General features: G+C 43.2%; 2 protein-coding genes across 7 annotated transcripts; one reads left to right on the top strand and one right to left on the bottom strand.

Moving 5' to 3' along the window:
- The first annotated feature begins 2601 nt into the window (after positions 1 to 2601).
- On the top strand, positions 2602 to 8577 carry LOC146566793 (uncharacterized). The gene is made up of 5 exons (XM_085286451.1): positions 2602 to 2718; positions 5573 to 5579; positions 5669 to 5772; positions 6751 to 7347; positions 7716 to 8577. Exons 1-5 carry the CDS (start codon positions 2677 to 2679, stop codon positions 8391 to 8393), a joined length of 1428 nt encoding a protein of 475 aa, XP_085142577.1. The 5' UTR covers positions 2602 to 2676; the 3' UTR covers positions 8394 to 8577.
- Positions 8578 to 18546: 9969 nt separating this feature from the next.
- On the bottom strand, positions 18547 to 23248 carry LOC146566792 (leucine-rich repeat-containing protein 31-like). 6 transcript variants are annotated; one of them, XM_085286421.1, is made up of 6 exons: positions 23091 to 23248; positions 22709 to 22821; positions 21860 to 21962; positions 21370 to 21534; positions 21080 to 21235; positions 18547 to 20806 (listed from the first exon to the last, which is right to left on the bottom strand). In XM_085286421.1, the coding sequence occupies exons 3-6, from the start codon at positions 21912 to 21914 to the stop codon at positions 20349 to 20351; spliced, it is 834 nt and encodes a 277-aa protein (XP_085142547.1). In that variant the 5' UTR covers positions 21915 to 21962; positions 22709 to 22821; positions 23091 to 23248; the 3' UTR covers positions 18547 to 20348. The 6 variants fall into 6 exon arrangements, with proteins under 6 accessions (XP_085142547.1, XP_085142546.1, XP_085142548.1 ...); XM_085286420.1 differs by having other exon boundaries at positions 22726 to 22821; XM_085286422.1 differs by lacking the exon at positions 22709 to 22821.
- Positions 23249 to 23597: the final 349 nt, after the last annotated feature.

The raw sequence follows: 23597 nt of genomic DNA, 5'->3' as shown, positions 1-23597 counted from the left end.
AGTACTTCCTGCATGCTCCCAGCACAGGGGAAACAAATTCTGTCGGGGATACCTACTTTGGCACGACACCGGTCCTACAACCGCATCCAAGAATAACATGCAGCTTATCTCAGAACTGTCGGTGAAAATTATCCTTGGAGCTAGGTTTAATTGAGCTGCATTTTAAAGAGGTGCAATTTCACAATTTGTGTATATTTTCTAAGTTCACTATTTTGTCATGTGTTGAGAAAAACACAGATTTAAAAATTACATGGTCTAATATTTACATTTAGCATAACTGCAACATTATTTTTTCGTTTTTTTCTTTTTAAAGACTCGAAAGGACTTGAAATTCAAAATTTCAGACTTGTGACTTTACTCGGACTTTTACACCAGTGACTTGAGACTCGACTCTGACTTGCCTGACATTACTTGAGACTTGACTTGAGACTTGAGGATAAAGACTTGAGACTTACTTGAGACTTGCAAAACAATGACTTGGTCCCACCTCTGGCTTTATCAAGTTTTATTTTCAGCGCTGTGTATTTTTCCTGCATGTCTTCAAGCTTGCAGTCCGTTTGTTTCTGTTTAATTTCTTGTTGCTTTTGTTCTTGAAGCAACTCTTTATTTTTGTTCAGTGTTTTATCAAGCTTTACCTGAAGCGCTTTGTATTTTTCCTCCATGCCTTGGAGTTTGCACTGCTTCATGTCCTGTTGTTGTTTTTCTTGGAGGAGTTCTTAATTTTTTTTGCAGAGCTTCATTAAGCTTGATTTGCAAGCCTTTGTTGTGTTTCTCCATGTCCTGGAGCTTGAAATCCATTTCCTTCTGTTTTATCTCCTGTAGCCTTTTTTCTTGAAGAAACTCTTCATTTGTGTGCGGTCTTTCATCAAGCTTTACTTGCAGCTCCTGATTCTTTTTGTCCTTCAGCACTAGTTTTTCTAGTGCTTTATCAAGCTTTGCTTGGAGCTCAAAGTTTCTTCCCTGCATGTCTAGGAGTTCCATTTCTTTCAACTTTTGAATATCTTCCTTTTCTAGAAGCTGGTTGAATGATTTGTCTACTTGATCAGGAAGTTGAATTTTGTCTTCCTGATCACAAAGAGGAGAGTTGGGCTTTACTGTTTTTTTCTGTTTTCTCTGAGACATGTTTGAATCTGTAAACTGTCACTCTGTTTATATCTGAATTAACTAATTTCAAGAAACTGTTGCAATTACCTGGACTGCCTCAGCCCAGGTGATGTAACATTAGCAGACAGAGGGTTTGATGTTGCAGAATCTTTGGAGCTGTGCCATGCTGAACTGAAGAGCCCAGCTTTCACCAAAAGGAAGAACTAACTGGGCCCTAGATTGCCCAATCAAATCTCTTAATGCCACCTGCCCTCTCCTACATTAACTGTGGGCTCACCTTGTAGAACAGAGTTGAGTGTGGAAGAAATGGCAAAAATATGGAGCTGAAAAGCTGAGAGAGAAAAAGAAATGATAAATAAATCAATGTGTCAAATTAACTGACATGTTAGCTGGTAGAGTGCCCACTGCATTATATATATATCATCTCTTTTTTATAATAAATAATCAAAAACTTTATTTAAACTAAGATTTTAAAAAATATGTGCAGTGATTGATGTGCTCTCAGACATGTGCTTCAATCCACACACAAATACAAAACAATCTGACCACACGTACAACTGTTTCACAAACTCTATAAAGCATTCACACTCCAATGGATGCATCAGAAAGCAGCTTGGGATTACAATCTTGTCCAAGGATATTTCGCCTGCAGACTGGAGCAGCCAGGGATCAAACCAGAAAACTTTCTGATCAAAAGCTGACTTGTGCTAAATGCTGAACGGCAGCCAACCCATTTTAGCCATTTAATGAATGTGCCATTTAATCTTGGCTGCAGCCAAGATTAAATGGCACATTCATTAATTACAGAGTTACGGATTGTTACATGGAAATAATGAACCCATCTCGTGTCCTGTGTCTTCTATAGCTGTCTGTACTTTTACTTCCAAAGTTCATCAGCAAACATGTTTGCAGGCCTCTAATTATCAGGCTGTACTCAAGCGCTTGAATTCAACCTAAAAGCTGTGCTGTCATACAGAACCAAGTACCCTCCGCGGAAACTATAGCTAATGTCACAACTGGATCTGATGAGACAGCTATGATTTCTGGACTCGAAGTAAATAATCCTGAATCAATTTATACAACATCAGTTTGTTTGTTTTGCTTTCATAACAAATAGTTTGAGCCATATACAAATACAGAAGTGACAAATGGAAACATATTTACAATCCAAAGTCAGACTAACAGTTTTCAGTAGCACAGTCTTTTATTTACAGTCTGCTTCTCCTGGTGGTAAACCTCTATCACATGTTTGGATTAAAAATTAGGCCTATATAGCTGCTGGTTCCAGCTTAAGCAATATGTTAAAAATACTAAATTCTTCATTGATTTGAGCTGTGGGGTTTGCTATACACTGGCAGAAAATTGTAGAGTAAATGGTGAAAACGAACAAACCAAATAACAAGATCCTTGAATTCCATCTTTTTTATTAACAGAAACTCCAACAAATTTGTGCCCAATTGATGATGTTTGGGACATGAAAAGTCCAGTCCAGCAGGTGGCGGTAATGCGCCTTAAAGCTTTAACCGCCAAAAAATACAAGAGCAGAAGAAGAAGAAGCCGAGTTCCCGCTTTATGGCGTTTTTCTCTCCGATTATTGTCAAGACTGATTTAAAGGTAAGCACCGAGCTAATATTAATCCGAGTCTAGTTAATCTTGAGTTTAGCTCCTGAATGAGGCTTTCTGTTGCTCTCCTCGGTGTCTCTTCTCAAGTTTTTGTGAACAAGTTGGAAAAAAAAAATCTGACTAAATTGACTCAAGCTGCTTTAAACTAATTTAGAGAAAGATATCAGCAAAAGGTTGTGAAACACAGAGAAGAAAATAATTTTATTAGAAGAAAGCTTTTAAATGAGCTCATTGTAATCAGAGTTTGTGTTGTTTTATTAGTCTGTTATTAAGGCTACTTAGCATCTCTGTGGCACCTGCACAGCTTATGAATGCAGCTTGCTAACTAAGCTAGCTAGCGCCACCCTTCTTCCATATAAGGTCACTTCCGGCTCCAAAAGACCCAACATGTTGGCGGTAAAAGTGCTATAATGAAATACATTTATGAGAAATGTAAAAATAAATGTGTTCCAGGCTAAAACACAGCTGCCTTTATCAGCGCAAAGTTGTGATGAGGCTTACTCAGATGATGGCTCAGATTTCTACACCCACTCGGATATACAGATGAAATCAAGACCTGGGGCCCGTTCTTCGTACGTCGCTTACTACATCCAAGATCAAATGACACATCCAAGATCAAATCATCGCGCTAACCGTGAGCTCGCTAATCCGGTTCCCCGAACACACCTGCTGTTGACGATTACTACAGCTGGATGCAGGAATGTGACATCACTGGGTGTCGTAAAAGGGGCTACGCATCGATAGTAGAAACATTGATCGGCAACCCGCTGATTGGTCGGCGAAAATGTCCAAGGGGCGTGCTCGGTATTTTCCGGCAGCAGAGCAAGAACTCATGAGTGAGGGATTTCAGGAGTTTCAGAGTTTAATTAAAACGCAAGAGAACACTGCAAAGGCTGCAAAAGCAAGGAGAGAGGGCTGGCAGAAAGTTGCTGACAAATCAAACTCGTAGGTAATTTAATAATAATAATAATAATGGATTGGGTTTATATAGCGCTTTCCAAGGCACCCAAAGCGCTTTACGATACCACTATTCATTCACTCCCACATTCACACACTGGTGGAGGCAGCTACGGTTGTAGCCAGGCTGCCATATCGCGCCATCGGCCCCTCTGGCCAACACCAGTTGGCGGTAGGGTAGATCTATCATATGACACTATATTGTCCAATATCATATGGCATTATATTATATTATAATATGTTATATTATATCCCCTTTCACATTAGAGCCACAACAGGACCCACAAGAACATGGGAACAAGTAAAAGTGGAATACAGGAGTATTCTACAGAATGGTAATATTTATCTCTTAGATTGCTTTGCGTCTCTTGGCAAGGTAATACTGGCCTGTAATACTCTGTTAGTTTGTTCATAACAGCAACCAAGAAAAGGGCAGAGGAAAAAAAGACAGGTGGTGGTCCTGCACCCCCTCGTCAACAAGTTGGTTAAGTAAATAATACCCTCACGGGAATATCGATATCTCTCTATGAGCACACTGTCGCGCTGAGCTAAAGGATCCTGTCTATCCCGCAATATACGCTGAATTCTGAGGACTCTCCTTATCAATCTTGCACCTTCCGCAATGGGTTGGTCGCGTATACGGACAGGACATGGCTGCGACAGACTTCCCAAATCCACCTTCGCTTTTATAGCCGTGGTCTCTCATCTTGATTACACGAAGTAATTTACAATTACTACTCTGAAATATGAATTACATCTGTAATAATCACATACATGTAATAGAATGTTAATAGTACATTTCCCTTTTTTAGGAAATGACCTATATGTATCTGTGTGACATCAATAAAAGGATCAAGTGCTGCATTATCTTTAGTTACATTGATAATATTTATTTATGGTGAAACAGTGGAAAAATATCGCTGTTGCTTTCGTATAAATGAAGCGGACATACCTGCGTGGCCGCGATCTAATCCTGTTTACATAAAGTAAACCTGCTCCCGAGCAGGTTTACGCTTACGGCTCTGTTGCTATGACAGCAAGTCCCGGATGAGCTTCGGGGAACCGACTGATCCAGGATCACGCGAAATCGTCAACAATCTAATCCGGCTAACCTACTTAGCGAGGTACGAAGAACGGGCCCAAGTACATCAATACAAAAATTCACAGGATTGTTCAAAAAATAATAAATTGCATGAATATAGGAAATCTTCCTCTCAGTGACTGAGTTGTCTCATTGTGTCCTCATTTTTTATAAATCAAGGCCTGAGTAACCCAACCTTAAGTCTTCATTAAGGTTTTTGTCACATAGATAGAAAATAAACTCAGAGATTAAGCGGCTGTTATAAACAGAGTGATTAGTTTATGTAAAAAATGTAGTTTGTTGTTGTTCTGGTTTACGTGCTGAAAATGGTTTTATTTGTGTATGTTCAATGTGTTAGACTTGTACATAGTTAAATATATGATCAAATAATGTTGAATCCTGGATATGGATTTGTAAGCAATGAAATTTGAAATAAGGGGGTAGGAACAAGAAAACTTCACCCTACTCCTTTTCGAGCACACACATTCTGTAGACATAGATATTTACATGAAAACTTGATGATTTTTAAGTTTTGTTATTTTTATTTTTTTCTGTTGTTATTTCAATTATATTTGCATGTTTGAAATAAATTTTATCTATCTATCTATCTATCTATCTATCTATCTATCTATCTATCTATCTATCTATCATTTCTCACGGCACACGTATATTGTCGGGTTTTTTCTTGGCCAGGGCATATTTTAAAGAGGAATTGCTCTCCTGGTACTGGTGTGCCATACTGCTGAATTTGGTATCGGTGTTCAAACCTTTTGTGTTTGTTTCAAACAAGTTGTCCACCCAAGGAAGCTAAAATGTGTTCTGTGTGTTCTCAGATGAACATATAAGACACTTTGACTCTTCAGTGCAGTGTGGAGCTTAACAAAGTTCTGTTTTGTGTCCCAGCTGATCAGGAGGAGGAGAAGAGTCTGACGGAGCAGCAGAGGAAATTTCAGCTACTTGGACTCCGCTCAGCCACTGCAGAGAAAACAATGAGCTCAACACAGAAGGTGACAGATACTAGTGTTAAGAAATACTCCATTAAAAGCTGAAGTACTGATACAGTATGTATATTTTATGCTAAACTAAGTGAACCTTGTGCAATATTAATGTAATGTAGAAATAATGTATACAATGTATACAATGCCTACATCTTAGACGGTGACGTTGCCTCTAAACATCAAAATGAGCAGGAAGATGTTAAAGTGGGATTCAGCAGGATTCAACCCTAAAATCAGCTGTAGTGGCTCAGTGTGGGGAAAAGGGTCACAGCTCACAATCATTTCTATTGAGAGCTCCAGTAGATTTTTTTTAATGTACAGGCTGTGATCAGCTGACCTGCTGCTCTCTGTGAATTCATCCAGATGTCTGCAGATGTTTCATGAGTTGTCCTGGCTGATTTCCTTTCTCTACACTGACAGTACACTGTCTTTATATTAGACACTAAACTGTTGGTATGTGGGTGGAGCTCAGTGAATGAATGTCAGCATCATGAGCTTAAGTTTAAGTTAATCTCTGCTACACTTGATGTAATCTAACTCTGACATGAGCACCACAGTCACTGTGCACCACTCACACACTGTTCTTTACTTAAATCCATCACATTACAGTAAACTTGCCTGCTTATCCTGCACTAACCTGCAGAGGATTTTACTGCAGTCTTTACATCACATTGTGAGACAAACTGCACACAAACAGTTTGTGTGTTTACTGATGTTTGTTGGGCTGATAGAATCGCTGCATTTGAAATTACCTGCCACGTAAAAAATATTACTCCATTTATTCTCGCTCGTCTTCTGTATTGCTAACTAGATGTTGAAATACCGCGACCGCAACTTATCAGCACCTGCAGTCGTTCAGGTTCTGGTGGTGTTTGGTGCCACACTCCACCTTCAGGTTTAAAACTAGTGTTAATGGAGGGAGTTTGAAGCTTCAGTTTGTTCAATGACTGCATTTCACTCACTGACTCTGTATCTCTGTCACTGCAGGACCAACATGGACCGAGAAGTCAGCACTCTCAGGAGGCCGACAAACCTCACAGAAGAAAGAGAGAGAAAAAATACACCTGTGACGAGTGTGGGAAGGATTTTACCTGGAAGTTTAAACTAAAACAACATCAGCTCATCCACACTGGAGAGAGACCGTTCAGCTGTGACTTGTGTGGAAAGTCGTTTTCCTGGAAGAATTCCCTGAAAAGACACCAAGTCGTCCACAGTGGAGTTAAAGCTTACAGCTGTGATCAGTGTGGCAGAGCTTTTACTCGAAGTAGCCACTTGCAGAGACATCTAGTTACCCACTCTGGAGTTAAGGCATACAGCTGTGACATCTGTGGAAAAACCTTCAGCCAGCTATGGAGCCGAAATATACACCTACGCATTCACTCCGGAGAAGATGTGTACTGGTGTGATCAGTGTGGTAAATACTTTACAACAGACGCACAGTTACAACACCACATGTTTACCCACACTGAGGAGAGACCTTATCAATGTGACCTGTGTGAGAAGACTTTTAAAACTCCACAGTACCTGAGAAAACACCAACAGATCCACACCAGAAAGAGACTCTACAAGTGCAGTTACTGTGAGGTTTGTATTTTTATTTTATTCTTGTAAGTTCAGTCTGACTGTTTGGAACAAGTCTGCTCATTAAATTGTGTTAGCATGTTAGCACTTCTACTGCACCGAAGAGTAGCTCTGAGCCATTATTCAGGTTTTCATTTCATTTAAGTGTAAGTCAGATGTTACTGTAATATTAAATAAGTATTGCTGTAGTATTATGGTGGTAGTATTGTAGTTATTGTAGCCCAGTAAACTGAGTGTGTTAATTGAAACAGTAAAATGTAATTGGACGTCTGCAGAGATGCTCTTTATTTCAGGCGACTTTCAGGATAAAAGTGTTGAAGGACTGACTTACACTTACACAAGACTTACACTGTCTTTGTGTCTTTGTTTAGAAGCAGAGCGACACAGATGGATCCACTTCTCAACCCTGTCATCGCTGTGGTGGTGGGAAAGACTTTCGTTGTGACATCTGTGGAAAAACTTTCAGTCACCAAGCCAGCCTAAAAATACATCAACGTAAACACACTGGAGACAAACTGAAATACTGCAAAGAATGTGGGAGAAGCTTCCCCACATCAGCTGAGTTAAAACAACATGAACTCTTTCACAGTGGGGTCAAAAAGCACCTCTGTGATCAGTGTGGGTCATCCTTCACCACTGCAGGTCACCTTAAAAGACACAAACGAGTCCACACAGGAGCGAAACCATACAAGTGCAGACACTGTGACAAAAGCTTCTCACATTCAGGTAGTCGTAACGAGCATGAACGTACACACATGGAAGGAAACTACAGCTGTGAGCAGTGTGACAAGAGCTTCAGTAATCTCAGTTCATACTCTGCACACAAACGATCCCACGTTACTAATAAACTGTTTCACTGTTACCAATGTGCCAAAACATTTACTTCATCATCTGCTCTGTGCAAACATCAGCGCGATCACGCAGGGCTGAAATCGTTCCCATCACAGGATCAGAGTGAATCTGAAGAGAGAGAAACATCCTCTGGTTTCAGAGTCCAACTTAAAACCCTGGAGATCAGGCTCCACAGAGCTCAGGTCGGCTCTCCTTAAGTTTAAGTTAAAGTTCAAATGAGGCTGTGAATCAAACTTCCTGTAGTTCCATTTTAATCTTTATAAATTGTTCTTCTGTTTGTGTTCAGTCGTTACCTTTTTTTTTCAGTGGTTGGATTAAAAATCAGTTTTCTGTTGTTTAAGTTTTTATTGAATGTATTTTGTTAAATAAAGTTAAAAAAATGTTAAATAAAGAATTGTTTGAACGACAAAGATTTTGAGCCATGATGTCATTTCCTGTATTTCAGAGTAAAGACTGAAGTGACAAATGGAAACATGTTTACAGTCATGGAATAAACACTGATGGGTCATCTGTAGGAAGTACTATTGCTGACCTGACAGACTCGACCTTGTTTACAAAGAAAGAAAGGAACTGATGACATGTGTCAGCAGAGGCTTTCAGGGTTGTTTAGAGTAGAGCTGATAGTCTTAAAGAGAACACGGCGATTATGACAATTTAACACAATGATCTGAGAAAAATATCTGTTTCTTTCATTTTTACTGTATTCTGATCAAATTTCCAACATTCTTTTAACATTTCAAAAGAATTTGTCTTTCTTCCACTTTCACACTTGGCCCTAAAAACACCAACATCTGTGCATCACTCTTGTGTCAGTCTAATGAACCTAACATGTGAGTGATACATAACACACATTCACACTGGCTGCATATATCAGTCCGGGGGGGCAGAGCAGAACTCTGTATGAATCAGACGCGCTCACATATTCAGGCTTTCCAGAGGCGTTTACCATCAGAAGAAGCAGAACAATGAATCATCAGCACCCTGCAGAAGAACACAGCAAGCAACAACTCTAACAATAAAGACGTGCTGGAGCCAAAAGATGCAGATAGCGAGTTTTAAACGATAACGCACAGGATCAAAGGGGGAGAGGGTAAAAACCCACTGCCTCCTGAGATAAAGATCAGCAAGTCAAGCTGGCAGCAGACGACACAAAACGCTCTCTGGAGGAGGCGGCGACTGTGGAGCAGGCCGACGGAGAGGCGGATCGGCAGACAGGAAGCTCCCGGGGTCCCACAACAAGATGTTGCGCGTCAGACTGGAGCAGGATATCCCCATGTTGGTGACACTGCCCATCGAGGTACAGCCCAACTTGGCAAACCAACCCTTCCCTTTCTTGGACACCACACTGGCTGATCTGGGCATCCAAGACTGAGTCTCACTCCGTGTGGGGACGTTTTTTTGTTTTTGTTTGTTTTTTAAGAAGCAATCATGTGTATATATTCAGCTCAGAGCTGAAGGAGAGGGTGGTTTGGGTTGACAACAAGAAGACCCATCCTAGAGGTACGGCGGTGGGATCCAACTGCAGGGATGTGGTCAGATGGCAGTCTGTGGAAATCAGGTGACAGTGAGAGCAACTTGATTTTCCTATTTTGTCCTTCAGATACGAGTGAAAGCCCAGATGCCAGGAGACAAGCAGCTCCAGGAGGTCCTGTACAGCACCGAGGTCCACACTGACCGCTCCTTCTGCTGCACTGGAATGGATATCCTGCCCTGGAAACAGACGTGTGCAGGTCTAGAAGCAGTTTAAATCCCATACTTTTTTGATCTGTGAGGCTCTTAATGTCACGTCTGCAGCCATGAAAGTCAGCTCAGGGTTTCTTGATTCTGATTTTTCTTTGCTGTGTCACATTTAGCTCATATCTGCATTGCCATGCCCTGAAAACAAGCTGCCGGGCTTTAGTCAGGCTCAGGGACAACGGGAGATCTGAGGAGCAACACAATGAGAACAACTAAAACTGAACAAACTTAACATCTGATTACCTTTTTTATTTGTAAGAAAAAGTTTAACGCGCCAACTGTCCACAGCAAAGCTTATTATGACAAGACTGCTTTTATTCAGTGATGTCAAAGTGTCATCACTTCATACCTCTGAACTGACATTAGATGTATTGCATACCTTGTTAGAATTACACTGTTGAAGCATTTGTAAAAAGCTTCTGTCCTTGTTAATTTATGTTTTAGGATAAGTTTTTGGGCTGTGTAAGGTCACAGGTTGCATTTCTGAGCAGAGTAGTAAAGGTAAAGTAAGTGTTTTCAAAACTAGCCACTCAGCATGTGTACAAACAGTGAGAAATCTCTGAAGAAAACCGTTTGAAGGAGCAAGAACACACGCGTTTCTCCACAGGTTAAAGCCCGCTTTAATAATCAATATGAATCAAAGACTTCTGTCAACACAAAATAAATGTAAGGAAACACACTTTCCTGTGCAACATCCAGTTTCTATAACTGACGACAAGCTTGGACCACAGTGATCTAAACTCATCCTCTACATTGGAAATGTAAACAAATGTAAATGTGGTTTTTACTGTACCAGAGCAGGGCTGTGTGTGTAGAGCACAGCCAGGCAGCTGAACACTGTATGGTTCTCTTTTTGGTCCTCTTCGAGCGGGAGACGAGCCACCAAAGCTGGCAACACCGGTCAGTGAACACATTCAGTTTTCAGGCCCCTCTTCTGTGGAACCAGCTTCCAGTTTGGATTCAGAAGACAAGATTTCAAGATTAGGCTTAAAACTTTCCTCTTTGGTAAAGTATATATTTAGGGCTGGACCAGGTGACCCTGAATCCTCCCTTAGTTATGCTGCAATAGATGTAGCCTGCCGGGGATTCCCATGATGCATTGAGTTTTTCCTTTCCAGTCTCCTTTCTCACTCAGTATGAGTTAATAGACCTCTCTGCATTGAATCATATCTGTTATTAACCTCTGTCTCTCTTCCACAGCAGGTCTTTATCCTGTCTTCCTTCTCTCACCCCAACCAGTCGCAGAAGATGGCCCCGCCCCTCCCTGAGGAGGTTTCTTCCTGTTAAAAGGGAGTTTTTCCTTCCCACTGTCGCCAAAGTGCTTGCTCATAGGGGGTCATATGATTGTTGGGTTTTTCTCTGTATCTATGAAGCGCCTTGAGGCGACTTTTGTTGTGATTTGGCGCTATATAAATAAAATTGAATTGAATTGAATTATCTGAGGAAGAAGCAGAGTTGGTTTGTTTCCAGCTGAAATCATCCAGGCTCAGGAATTTGAATCGATCCACATCACTTCTGCTTGAACTAGAGAACATGAGTGTCGACTTACATTTGGTCTGTGAGACACATGTCATAGTGACAGTATTTGGGTTAATATGGCATTACTCACCCTGGTCGCATTTCTTCAATATCAGGCACCAAGTTCAGGAACTCGTTCTTTGCAGCCCGCGCAAGGTAGGAGGTCTCCAGAGTGGGAACCATCGGGAAGTTTTCACAGTCTGAGCAGGAGGGACTGGAGGCACGTGAGCTGTTCTCAGGGGTCCTTTAACACAAATCACACCAAGTTAGAATCAAATAGATAACCTGTCAATAACCGTTTGCAGATCGAGGTCAATGTTCCTAAAAATATGTTTACTTCTGGCCCATGGAGCCACAGCGCGAGTCCGAGAGAGAGGGGCAGGTAGAGGAAGGGGTGAGGGTGGCACTGCTGAAGCTCGTCACGGATGGATCACGTCCGATCGGTGAGATGAGAGAAAGCTGAAGTGAAACAACAGCAGGATGAGGTAGACGTCAATATAGGAACTCCCTGATGTGACACAGAAAGGCTATTTTTTTATTTCTTTGTATTATTTCTCAACTTGCAGTCACTGATGCTGTTCACCAGCTGCTTGTATTCAGTATTGAAGGTGTGTGTCAGAAGGCGCAGGCACTACAACACAACAGGAACAAGACCGATCAGCTCCGAGCAGAGAAGGAAGAAGGCAGCAACAAGAACGCCCACTAAGCCCACGTTTTTCTCACCTTGGTGGCCAGCTCCTTCTCACGCTTTCAAAGGTGGTGCTGGAGATCTGCGAGGAGACGGAGGTGGACGTGGACAGAGTGCCGGAGCTCACGCTGGGGGACAGAGACTCACTCAGGGACTTGGTGGTGGGAGCTGTTCCCACGAGAGCCGCCTCTCCCAGAAGGTGACGGGTCTTTTCCACCTGGACGAAAGATGGGGGCGAATGTGAGGTGGGGAGAAGAGGGGAGGTTAGTCATGTAAAGTCTGTACTCTAAGAAAAAACTTTTTAGAATAGCACTTTGGTCTTTGAGCTGAAAAGTCATTTTTCCCTCAATGATATTAAACAGATTTATTTCTTTATGAATCTTTTAAGGCCCCACCTCCTGCAGCTGCTCCATCTTCTCCAGCTCCCACTGGTGCTCTAGGATGAGGCTATCTCCTCTGGGCCTCCAGCCGGCCAGGTTCTCCTCTCCACGCACATAAGCCACTGATGTGTCCAGGACCTTCCTCCTCCTCCTCTGCATCCCTGCTCAGGACATGAGCCCTCATTAGGATGAAGCTCTCCACAGAATTATGATAAAACAGCTGCCGTTCTTTAAACATGTTTCATGGCCGCTCACCTGGGCTTCCAGTGTCAGACATCTTACACAAGCTCAGCTCGTAGATCCCAGTCACTCGGTTGCTATAATGAAGCAGAAGTTTTGAACAAGGAAACTTTGTAACAGGGCAGATATCTTTGATTGTGAAACAGAGATGGCCACAGTGCAGCAGCCCAGATTTACCAGTCAGGAGTTTTGGAGTATCCAGTCCCAAAGAGGTTCTTGAGAGAACGGGGTGGGGAAATCTTGACACGATGACATCAAGAGACTTAAAAACACGTACAAACAGGTACAACACGGCGGAGCAGCGGCTGACCTCCAGATACGCAGATAAGGTCATGTAGATCTTCTCTCCGTAGGGAGTGACGCGGTTGAGCAGGAGGGAACCTTTTAAGGGTGTTTTTATTTGTGCTCCCTGGCCTGGAAATAAACGGTTTCCGATCAGACCTGCTTCATCTTTGTGCCCTTGGTATCTGACTCGCTTGCTCCCCCATGCATTTTAAAAGAATCCTTCTCTTCAGCATGAAGTTCTGGCTCAGCTTTAGTGTCTGCATTACATGTACACAAAGACAGAAACATTCAATGATAAAAACACACAGTGGAATAAAATTGTAAGACGTCATCAGTTGATGCAGTTTAAGGACACTTGTTGTTCTGTGCAGTCTCACCTGGAGCTCACGCTTCTAGTTCATGCCATCATGACCAAAGATTCTTCAATTAATAGTTTAAAGATGTCCATGAATGCACTGCTAACTGCTCTTCACCCTGATAAAAATCAACATGCATTTAGAATAAGAAACACTTTTACAAAACCAAAAGCTTCACTGTACTTAGTGATTTATACGTCTACAAAACAGGTTCAGTTTGTAACTGAGAGAGCGGCTCAGTGGCGCTGAATTATATTTCCAATAGAAACACAATTTCATATGTTGTAGTAACAACACACTGCCACAAGATGGCAGCCTAGGCCTACTTTACCATGCTGTTCCAGTACAAAAGAAAAAGTGACAGAGCCTTGAAAGAGTGACAGAGACACTTTTTATGAACTCATCTGTAATGTGTCACCTTTTCTGTAGGATGAAGAAGTGCTTCCCTTCTTTTAAAGTAAATACAGGCTTACAAAGATCCTCTAAACATGTTTCTGAAATAATCCTAAACACAATCATTAAATCAAAAATGCAAGAAACTATTTATTTAATCACTCTTCTTAACTTAATTCCTTAACTTAGTAAAAAAAAAAAAAAAAATAGACAAGAACTTTTCTTCTGTCTCACCTCTGTCAGTTTTCATGCTGTTGCAAGAACAGGTGGAGGTGCAGGTGGAACTCTGACTTCAGTGTGGTTTGTATGTGCAGGCAGGAGTGTGACATCTCAGGACAGCAGAGGGTTGTCGAGCACGGTGACTCCTGCTGCGACGCCCCCGTCTGACTGTCCTGAGCTCTTGGTCCTCAGCAGACGGCCCACACACTCATTCATCACCATGTCTTTACCCTGCCTGTAAGAAAACCAAGAAAAGGCTAACATTAGAAACAGCCACCAACCAATCCCTTTTACTCCACCACCCAAAAACCAGTGAGAAACACTAGTTAGTATTAACTTGGAATCAAAGTGCACTAATCCCCAGGCTCCCAGCATAACATACAGTCCAACACAAACTCCACAAACTGTCTTGCTTCAGCTGACTTTCCTTCACCTTCTCTCCAAACAATCTGTTGTGCTCTTTTCAGCACAAAGCCACACTCCTGCTCACTGATCCTCACCTCTTTTTAACCTAGTCTCAGCAACTTTGTCCCATAGCTCGCACATCCTTTCCACCTCCATCTTTCTTCCCAGCCAACTGATACATACCTTTTCTCCTTCCTTAAAAGCCAGCCTAAGAAATACGAGTTCATAAACGCCACAGAGAAATAAATCAGAGGAATAAAATGCAAATGATATTGCTTACACTGAACAGCAACACCCAGGTGAGGATTATCTAATGCCAAATTTTCCAAACAATGAACAAACCGTGCCCTTTTTCTCACCATGTCTAGAGTGTAGAGGTCAGCCAATGTCGCTCGGATCTGCTGCACAGCTTGAGGCTGGTCTGGGAAGAATCTGTCCAGGACTCCAGGTCTGGGGAGCACTTGCTGAACCTTCTTGGTACCAGCCAGGTGAGCGCTGATATCTGGACACAAAACCATAGAAAAAAAAAAGAAAAAAAATGCATCTATTAATCACCTGGATCACCTGTTGAGAAAGAAAAAAGAAAACAAGCAGAAGAGAACAAGAGTAATAGAATAAACAACATCACAATGATATATGGGAATATGACAGTAAATACTAAATATTAAACATTATTGTGCAGCACATAAGATCAACAGAACACAGTGTGCTTTGAGGTAGAGCTGAGAGCTGAGGAGAGTCCCAGATGAGGGCTCACTCAGCAGCCGCGGAGCAGAAGCCAGGGGGAGTTGCAGTGACGCGCCCGTGAGCTCCGCCGGCAGCCAGCCGTGCCTGAGTGACCGAGCCCCAGGCCGAGAGGCCGGGGGCACCCCCACCTCCGAAGTGGCCCGAGCGAGCCCCAGGCTCCAGGCCCCGATAAGCGGCCGCCAAGGAGTGAACCGGTGTGTACCTGGACGCGCATCCCCGGACACAAAGAACCACCAATGCACCGATGTCTGAGGGAGTCCGCCACTGGCAGGGGAAGTGGTGGTAGGGGGAGATAGGCCTCCAAACCTTGGAGGGCCTGAGATGTCCCCAGAGAGGTGGTGTCTGATACCCAACCTGACATATAGACACAGACATACAGGCACACACAGACACAAACATCCATTCCCACCCTCATGCTCTCATATGTACTTACTCCACACTCAACCAACGTGGAGACAGACATAAAGAGACGCTGTACACACGATCACACTCCCCAAGCGTACTCTACAAACCGGGTCTAGGTACCCTTGCCCCTGGAGGGGGAACTGCACCCAGACCCAGGTGGTGTTACCCTTTTCCCTGCGGTGGGGAGAGGCAGACCACCCCAACTCCGCAGCAGCAGGGAGGCCCCACACTCCAGACCGCAGTCGGACGGCCAACTCCTCCTCCTAGCCCCCCCGCTCCAGCAGGCCGCAGAGAATGGGGGTGAGAGAAGACTCCAAACCTCCCTCAACCCGCTCATTGTAGTGTTGATGCATGTGTGTTCTAAGGTGCATTTAAAACCCAGGAGGGCATGGAGCTACCTGCCAGAGAGCAGCAGGTAAGCGCATAGTCCCTCCTGATAGCCCTCAATGTCTACGTGTATTTAAAATTGAGAGGTGGGCAACGACACCAGGGGTGGGGTGTACATGTATCGTGTATCCATGTATCCATGTATTGTGCCCACCCCCAAGATCCTATATGTATGTGTAATGAGAGTGTGAGTAATGTGAATGTCTAAGTTGTGGGATAAAATTGAGGCAGAGGCAGCCAGAAGGGGACAGAGGGGGGGTAGCCTCCTCTGCACCCTGGTGACACCCCCATACTCCGCGCCCCGCCAGGGAAAGGGGGCCCAGGCCCATCCAGACCGGGGCCCAGTGCAGCAGCGCCTCCCGGCCCCACAGAGCCCGGGACAGTCCACCCAACCCCACCACAGAGAAAACTGCACCCACCCCACCATCCACTCATCTTCCAGACTACATAAGACAATAGACGCCCAGGCTGAGATCTTCCTCCACCTCTCCTGTATCTCCCCCTCCTGCAGAGAGAGTTCCTGAAGAGCGGAAAGCTCCAGAGAGTTGCAGCATGGCCTGGAGGTGTCACTATCACAATCTGCGGGGAGTATGATCATTTGTTATGAAAAAAGAAGACCCAAATGCAGACTCACAGGCTGGCAAGGATAAACTAAAGGCAGCCTGTTTATTTTGGACGGAGAGAATGATATGAAATATCTGACAGGGAACTGAGAAACTCAGAAACCTATACTGGGGGATAACACTAGGAAACATGACCAGTGAAGCTGGGTGACGAAAGGAGAAGATTAAACAATAAACACACAGGACGGTCATTAGGGAAGAGGAGACGGCAGGGACAAATCAGGAGTAACGAGACAGTTACAGCAAAACTCAACATAACCAACAAAATAAAATAGGAAGCACGTGTTTTGATCGCTGGCTCCAGTCTGCATGCTGAAGCTTCCTTTGGTTACAAGATACAGAACCAACGTTAGTGTGAATGAGACTATGAGAATGTTATATAGCATTTGCTCCACTTTGAATTCAGTTTGAAGAAGTAAAGAGACAAACAAACTTAAAAGAGACCATAGGATTAAAAAAACACAGACACCGCAAAAGGACGAAACACGGGCAAGAAGCAAAGTAAACAGAAAAGGAAGCAAGGAAATAGAAAGATAAGATCCACATGAATAGAATAGACAAAATATGAGTGCTTCAAGCAAACTGTGCAGGAATAAAATATAAATAGCAAACAGCAGAAATAAATAACAAATGGGGGAAAATATGTAGGATGAACAGGAACAAAGACACTGGAGAACAAAGTGGTGAGGGTTACTCAGACCACCATTAACTGACTAAATACATGGGAACTGGCAAAGTGAGACGCGGTCACAGAGAGTGACAAGGTACAAGGCGCACAAAAAGAGGGACTGGCAAAATTAGACGTCTATCAGAAGTACAGAATACAGAGACAGACAGGCAGACAGTGAAACAAACATGGAGACAAAACCTGCTACACACAGAGACAACACTAACACGGCCTGAACATGAAAGGAAACAAATTTAGACCAGCAACTAAGAGGAAGCACTAATTTGGAAGGGAAATAATACCAGACATATGGTGCACTCTGAATATCACCAGTCTGTTGCAAAGCTAACAGAGAGACAGACAAGCATTCACACCTACAGCTAATTTAAAGATACCACTTCAGCGTCACAGCTGGGTCCTTCTCTGTGTTATAAACGACACAGAGAAGGCCCCAGCTGTGACGCCACAGTAGTTCATTTGTTGACTGATACATCGATGTAGTCTCTCAGGAACGAGGGCGAAATGCCAACGACCGCCTGTCTGTTTTCAGGGCTGTATTTGAAGCCATGCTCCAATCAGGCAAAGTTTTAAGTGTTGCACATTTCGATGGGTTTCTTTCAGCTGACATAGTTTCCATTTGGGTCATGTGGTGTTAGATACCCCAGCGTGTGGTCATAGGGTGAAGAGCCCGGACGATTAGTGGGATTTTAGGTGTGGTGTAAAAATGACGCTGCAACTTTAAAAACGTTGTTGCTTTAAGGATTAACGTACAACCATACTTGGGCTGAGTTTGACACTGGTTCTCTTCAGTAATTAAAATAGCTTTAACACATGATAAGATCAAATGTCAGCTACACTGTGACAGTCAAGGGGCCACACTCAGATATATTTATTCGCTTGTTCTCTTTGTGTGATAAGAGTTTCCATCTGAATTTAACCCCTGTGTGGGGCTGATCTTTCATTTCATTTTATTTCAAGCTCAGATTCTTTGCCTTTGGCACATTTTCTGTGACGAGACTTCAAACCATTCCCACCGTCCTTATTAATCAACATGGTGAAGTGATTCTTCGCAAGGTGATGGGATAGGAAGAGTTTCAGAAAATGAGGCCTTTTGTCTTTATTGGAGAGGTCAGTGCAGACAGGACGGATGGGGGGAAGGCGAGGGGGGAATGACACACAGGAAACGGTGTTGGTCAGACCCAAAGACAGGCGTGGGCAGTGAGGACTCTCACCTTCAGACTCACTGTCTAATCAGTCTGACAGTGAGTCTGAAGACAGAGCAACCCAACACACGTTACTATGTTCATCATCATCATCATTGTTTATTTATATAGCACTTTAAAAACACACAAGGCTGACCAAACTGCTGAACAATAGAAACATAATAGATACCATAAGAATAATAAATACGATACAATAATAAACATAGCGAAAAACAATAAAATACAAGTCAGTCAACCACTGAGTCAAAAGCCAGTGAATAAAAATGCTTTTTCAATCTGGATTTAAAAACCAGCACTGATGTCGATTGCCTAATGTGAAGAGGAAGATTATTCCAAAGCTTAGGAGCCACGATAGAGAACGCTCGGTCTCCTCTCAGTTTCAGCCGTGATTTGGGGACTGAGAGCAACAGCTGCTCTGCTGACCGGAGCGAACGAGTGGGGACATAGGGCTTCAGCAGGTGCCAGACCATTTAAAGATTTAAAAACCAATAAAAGAACTTGAAAATGAATCCTAAATTCAATTGGAAGCCAGTGCAGGGAGGCCAAGAGTGATGTTATCACTAAGCAGGACATTAAATCAAATTAATGAGACACCAAAACAAGAGCTGGAGCCCAAGACAGCCATGAAGTCACAGTGTACACAAATACACAAGAAACACAGAAACCAGCTGGGTGGATGTGGCTCGGGAACCTTCTGTTACCTTGAACGTCGGTGTTTTGAACGCTGGCTGCTCCAGTCTGCTTGTATTTGTCCAAGATTTCCCCTCATATCTTGGTTATGGTTATTTTTTCTTTTATTAAACTGATCACACTCCTGTTCATGAATAGAAAAAAACCCCATCAGTGTATTTTCACTTAAACAAGCAGCTGTTTTTTTTGCATTAAAGTTATATAAAAATGTAACAGTGCAAATTCCTCGCTGACAGTTTAACCAAAAGGCATTTCCAGTGGAAAGTAGCCGACATATTCTCAGCATAACCATGTATAATATCCACAAAACCTGAGAAGGTTGGAGAGAAGGTAGGCGAACTCTGCTGGGATCTGCGTTTAACAAAGTGTCTAAAGACGAAACAAAGAAATCTTTCTGTAAATGTTCAGATGCACAGACTGGACTGAAAAAGAGTGAAAAAGCAGCTAACGTCCAAAAATAAGAAAACTTTGAAAGAACTCCAAAAAAACCTGGAGAACTTTTGCTCAAAAAACAGTTTTGTTTTTTTTAAATTACAAGGCAATCTGACAAAATGTCATCAAATGAGACTCAAGACTTCTGCAGGTCTCTGCCATGACTCAATTTTTTTTTCTTAACGGCAGAAACAATTGTTCCTTTTTTACTTTGTTTCTATTTTCTCTTCTTTTTTTTATCTGTTGAACAACAAACAACATTCATGCTGATTCACATAATATCCTGTCTCTACTCTCTGGGATTTCCTCGTAGCTCTTTGATGCAAAGAACATCCATCAAACGCTCCAGCTTGTGCTCAACATCATCGTGAACGGTGATGGTACTCTGACGAGAAAATACTCAGTCGACCTTTTGGTTGATTTGTTAAAGAACCCCAAAATAGCTGATTACCTAACAAGGTATGCAGATAATTCACAGCTCTTTTCCTGAATAGCTGCTTTAAAACTCTGCTGAAAGCCTTTGTCCATTTCCAGGTATCCCCACTTCTCGGCATGTGTGTCTCAAGTGTTAGGACTGCTGCATTGGAAAGACCCAGACCCTGCAGCCAAGGTGAGAGACGACAAATATGATAACCCACACCAGCTGTGCTTAACTCTGTAAGTTCCCAGTATTCCCTGAAACCATCACGTGTGACACAGTTTACATCAGACGTGATGCAGCTGACCTCAACACTGACCTTCTTGTGGTAACAGAGACTTAAAAAAATAATAATAAAGCAACAAAGTGGGTCGCTCTTTGACAGTAAATTCCAGTGCGGTCCGCTCCAATCTCCTCAGGCTGACTCTCTTCTAGGCTCTCCTGACTGTTCCCTTTACATGTTGATGATGTGTCTTGTAAATCTGGATCCCTTTCCAGCAGGACGCTCCTCTTTTTCAGACAGTACCTCAGCTGCTCTCTCTCCTGACAGTCAGCTGTCCACCTCTGCATGGCCAGTCGAGCCAGCGCCGAAATTTGAGGCAGAGCTCGGAGCAGAGCGGGCAGCCAGGCTGAGCACGGAGCAGAGGTTGAAGGTCGCAAACTGACATCCACGTCTTCCAGAGAGCCCAGACCTCCTGCTGCAAACAGACTGCACCAACCGTTGTCTCCCACCAAGCTGTTGTAGGACAGATCCAGTGCACGGAGTGAGGAGAGACAGCCCCGTCTGCACACGGCAGCTGCACAGAGGAAGAGGACCCATTGATAACTGATCACTTTATGCCTGTTCACTTTACTGTTTTGTTCACAATGTTTCTGATGGAGACAAAAATAACACCGAATAGTTTCATTGTTTTGTTTTATACGACAGCTACAGATGCTGGCAGCATGAAATAAATGAAAGAAATATCAATTTCCTTCAGGCTTTACTTGTCTTAATATACATTTATGCAGCCTAATGATCCACTACAGACCAAAAAAGAAAAAGTATAATGTCATTGTGTGTTAGTTACCCAGATGTTGCATGTCATCAGTGGTGAGCTCGCAGCTGCAAAGACGGAGCTCGCTGACGACTGATGGCTGCAGAGCATCCAGCAGGAGCGCCAAGTGACCGCCAACCACTTTACACCAGGAAATATCCACCGTGCGCAGATAGGACACCGCCAGGGCTGATGCATAAACACAAAGTTTTCACCATTTCAGGCTAGAGGGTGGAAGAGGTATTCAGGGAGAATGACTTGAAGGAAAACTTCTATAAATAAACAAGTGTGTGTGTGTGTGTGTGTGTGTGTGTGTGTGTTACCCAGAGCAGTGAAGGACTCGTTGCTCATGTAGCAGCTGTTGAATGGCAGCCTCCTCATTTGTGTCGCAGGGAGGGCGGAGACCAGCAGGTGGACCACACCTCCCACTTCCTTATTGGATGACACATCAAGCTCGGTCAGTGCAGTGAGAGAGGGCAGCACCTGGACTGAAAAACAACGAGTCACATGACTGCTGCAGCGAGCATGCGATTAGTGTCCGGCGTGTGAGATTGGTAGCAACTGACTCAGAGCCTCTAGATCATCTCGCGTGAGGCAACACAGGTGGAGGTCGAGTCTCTCCAGGTGTGTGACGTGAGCCAGGTGAAAGGTGAGGCGGCTCAGTCCACCAGCTAGAAGCAGCTTTACAGTATATTAATTAGAACAATGCTGCTCTCTAATGTATCTTGGTAAAGTGCAGAAAAATCTAATGTTTTATATGATACAGTGTGATTTCAGTAACATATCATAATGGAGGCTTCAGCAAGTACTTACGAAGGAAATCTTTCCTCTGCTCTTCAGTTAGTTCATCAAATACCTCCCAAAACATCTGTATGGTGGGGTGGCGGTCATGATATCTCCAACCATAACTTGTGTTCTGAAAACAGTGAAAATGACTGTTATAATCATAGAGTTTGTAAGGTCAGGCATACACTATGTTGCCAAAAGTATTCCCTAACACATCCAAATCATTCAATTAATGTGTTCCAATCACTTCCATGGACACAGGTGTATTAAATCAAGCACCTAGGCATGCAGACTACTTCTACAAACATGTGTGAAAGGACGAGTCGCTCTCAGGAACTGAATGAATTCCAGCATGGTAATGTGATAGGATGCACCAGTGCAACAAGTCCAGTCATGAAATTTCCTCGCTATTAAATATTCCATAGTCAGCTGTTAGTGATATTATAACAAAGTGGAAGTAATTGGAAATGACAGCGAGTCAGCTGATGCTAAGGCTCATAGTGCACTTAAGTCACCAATATCTGCAGTCTGCTGTTGTTACAGATGTCCAAACTTCATTGGTTTCCATGGCTGAGCAGCTGCATCCCAGCCTTACACTGACAAACACAATGCAAAGCGTCAGATGGAGTGATTTAAGCATCTCAACACTGGACTCTAAAGCAGTGGAGATGTGTTTACTGGAGTGACGAATCACACTTCTCTGACTGGCAATCCGATGGATGTGTCAGGGTTTGGTGGTTGCCAGAAGTACTTGTCTGACTGCACTGTGCCAAGTGTAAAGTGTGGGCATGTGTGCACATGGCTGGGCACCAGTGCACAATACAAGGTCCATAAAGACATGGATGAGTGAGTTTGGTGTAGAAGAACTGGACTAGCCTGCACAGAGTCCTGACCTCAACCTGATAGAACATCTTTGGGATGAATTAGAGCAGCAACTGTGAGCCAGGCCTTCTCCTCCAACGTCAGTGTCTGACACCATAAATGCACCTCTGGAAGAATAGTCAAAAAATTCCCATAAACACACCTAAACCTTGTGGAAAGCTTTCCCAGAAGAGTGGAAGCAGTTATAGCTGCGAAGGGTGGGCTGACTATTATATTATACTATCATACAAAAGTCTGGATTAAGACTGAGATGTGACTCAAGGTCATATTTGTGTTAAAGCAGCCGACTGAATGCTTTTGACAGTATGCAGTACACAGTTATTGTGCTACAGGACAGCTGTGAAACTACAGCCTGTGTCTGTTTGGCTGACTCTACCTGTTTGAACTTTTCCCAGTCATGCACGTCCTGGCCGACCAGCACTCCCTGCAGCTCCTCTGGTCGAAACAGCCTCACCAAATCCTGCTCACACACCAGGAAGAAGCCTCGCTTGAACTCCTGGAACAGATTCTCCACTGATGTGTTGAAGGCATGATTCACATAGGCCTCCACAAACTCCTTCCTGTTTAGGAGGGAAAATGTTAAATTAGCAAACATTTCACAGAGACAAAGGTGCTGCAGATGAACCTCACAAACACTTCATGTTTTATATTTACCTCATATTAAGACCTACTAAGGACCTGATTGTTTTTAATTATGTCCTGATACATAAAACCTGAGAGCTCACATAACTGCATATGCTCAGAATAGACAGCACACATGGATACAAATTACTGCCTTGCAGCAGCAATCTTCAGACCATCACTATGAGCTCCATACAAGGTTACACTGTTCCTGTTATTAACAGCAGGGGGCACTATCAGCCACAGACTGGGAGCCAGATAT

Source organism: Mchenga conophoros, linkage group LG9 (assembly GCF_057382185.1).
Source record: "Mchenga conophoros isolate Kocher_MC1m ecotype Shallow Benthic linkage group LG9, M_conophoros_male_GT1.1, whole genome shotgun sequence".
NCBI lineage: Eukaryota > Metazoa > Chordata > Actinopteri > Cichliformes > Cichlidae > Mchenga > Mchenga conophoros.
The sequence above is the reverse complement of the archived record's forward strand: the minus strand, read 5'-3'. Positions and strand labels throughout refer to the sequence as shown.

Coding starts and splice junctions, on each gene's coding strand:
- LOC146566793 (XM_085286451.1), top strand. CDS start 2,677: ATGGCGTTTTTCTCTCCGATTATTGTCAAGACTGATTTAAAG. Junction 5,773..6,750: donor CAATGAGCTCAACACAGAAG/GTGACAGATACT, acceptor CTGTCACTGCAG/GACCAACATGGACCGAGAAG. Junction 7,348..7,715: donor ACAAGTGCAGTTACTGTGAG/GTTTGTATTTTT, acceptor GTCTTTGTTTAG/AAGCAGAGCGACACAGATGG.
- LOC146566792 (XM_085286420.1), bottom strand. Junction 21,535..21,859: donor GCAGAGGAAAGATTTCCTTC/GTAAGTACTTGC, acceptor GTTGTTTTTCAG/TCCAGGTGCTGCCCTCTCTC. Junction 21,236..21,369: donor CGAGTCCTTCACTGCTCTGG/GTAACACACACA, acceptor TTTATGCATCAG/CCCTGGCGGTGTCCTATCTG.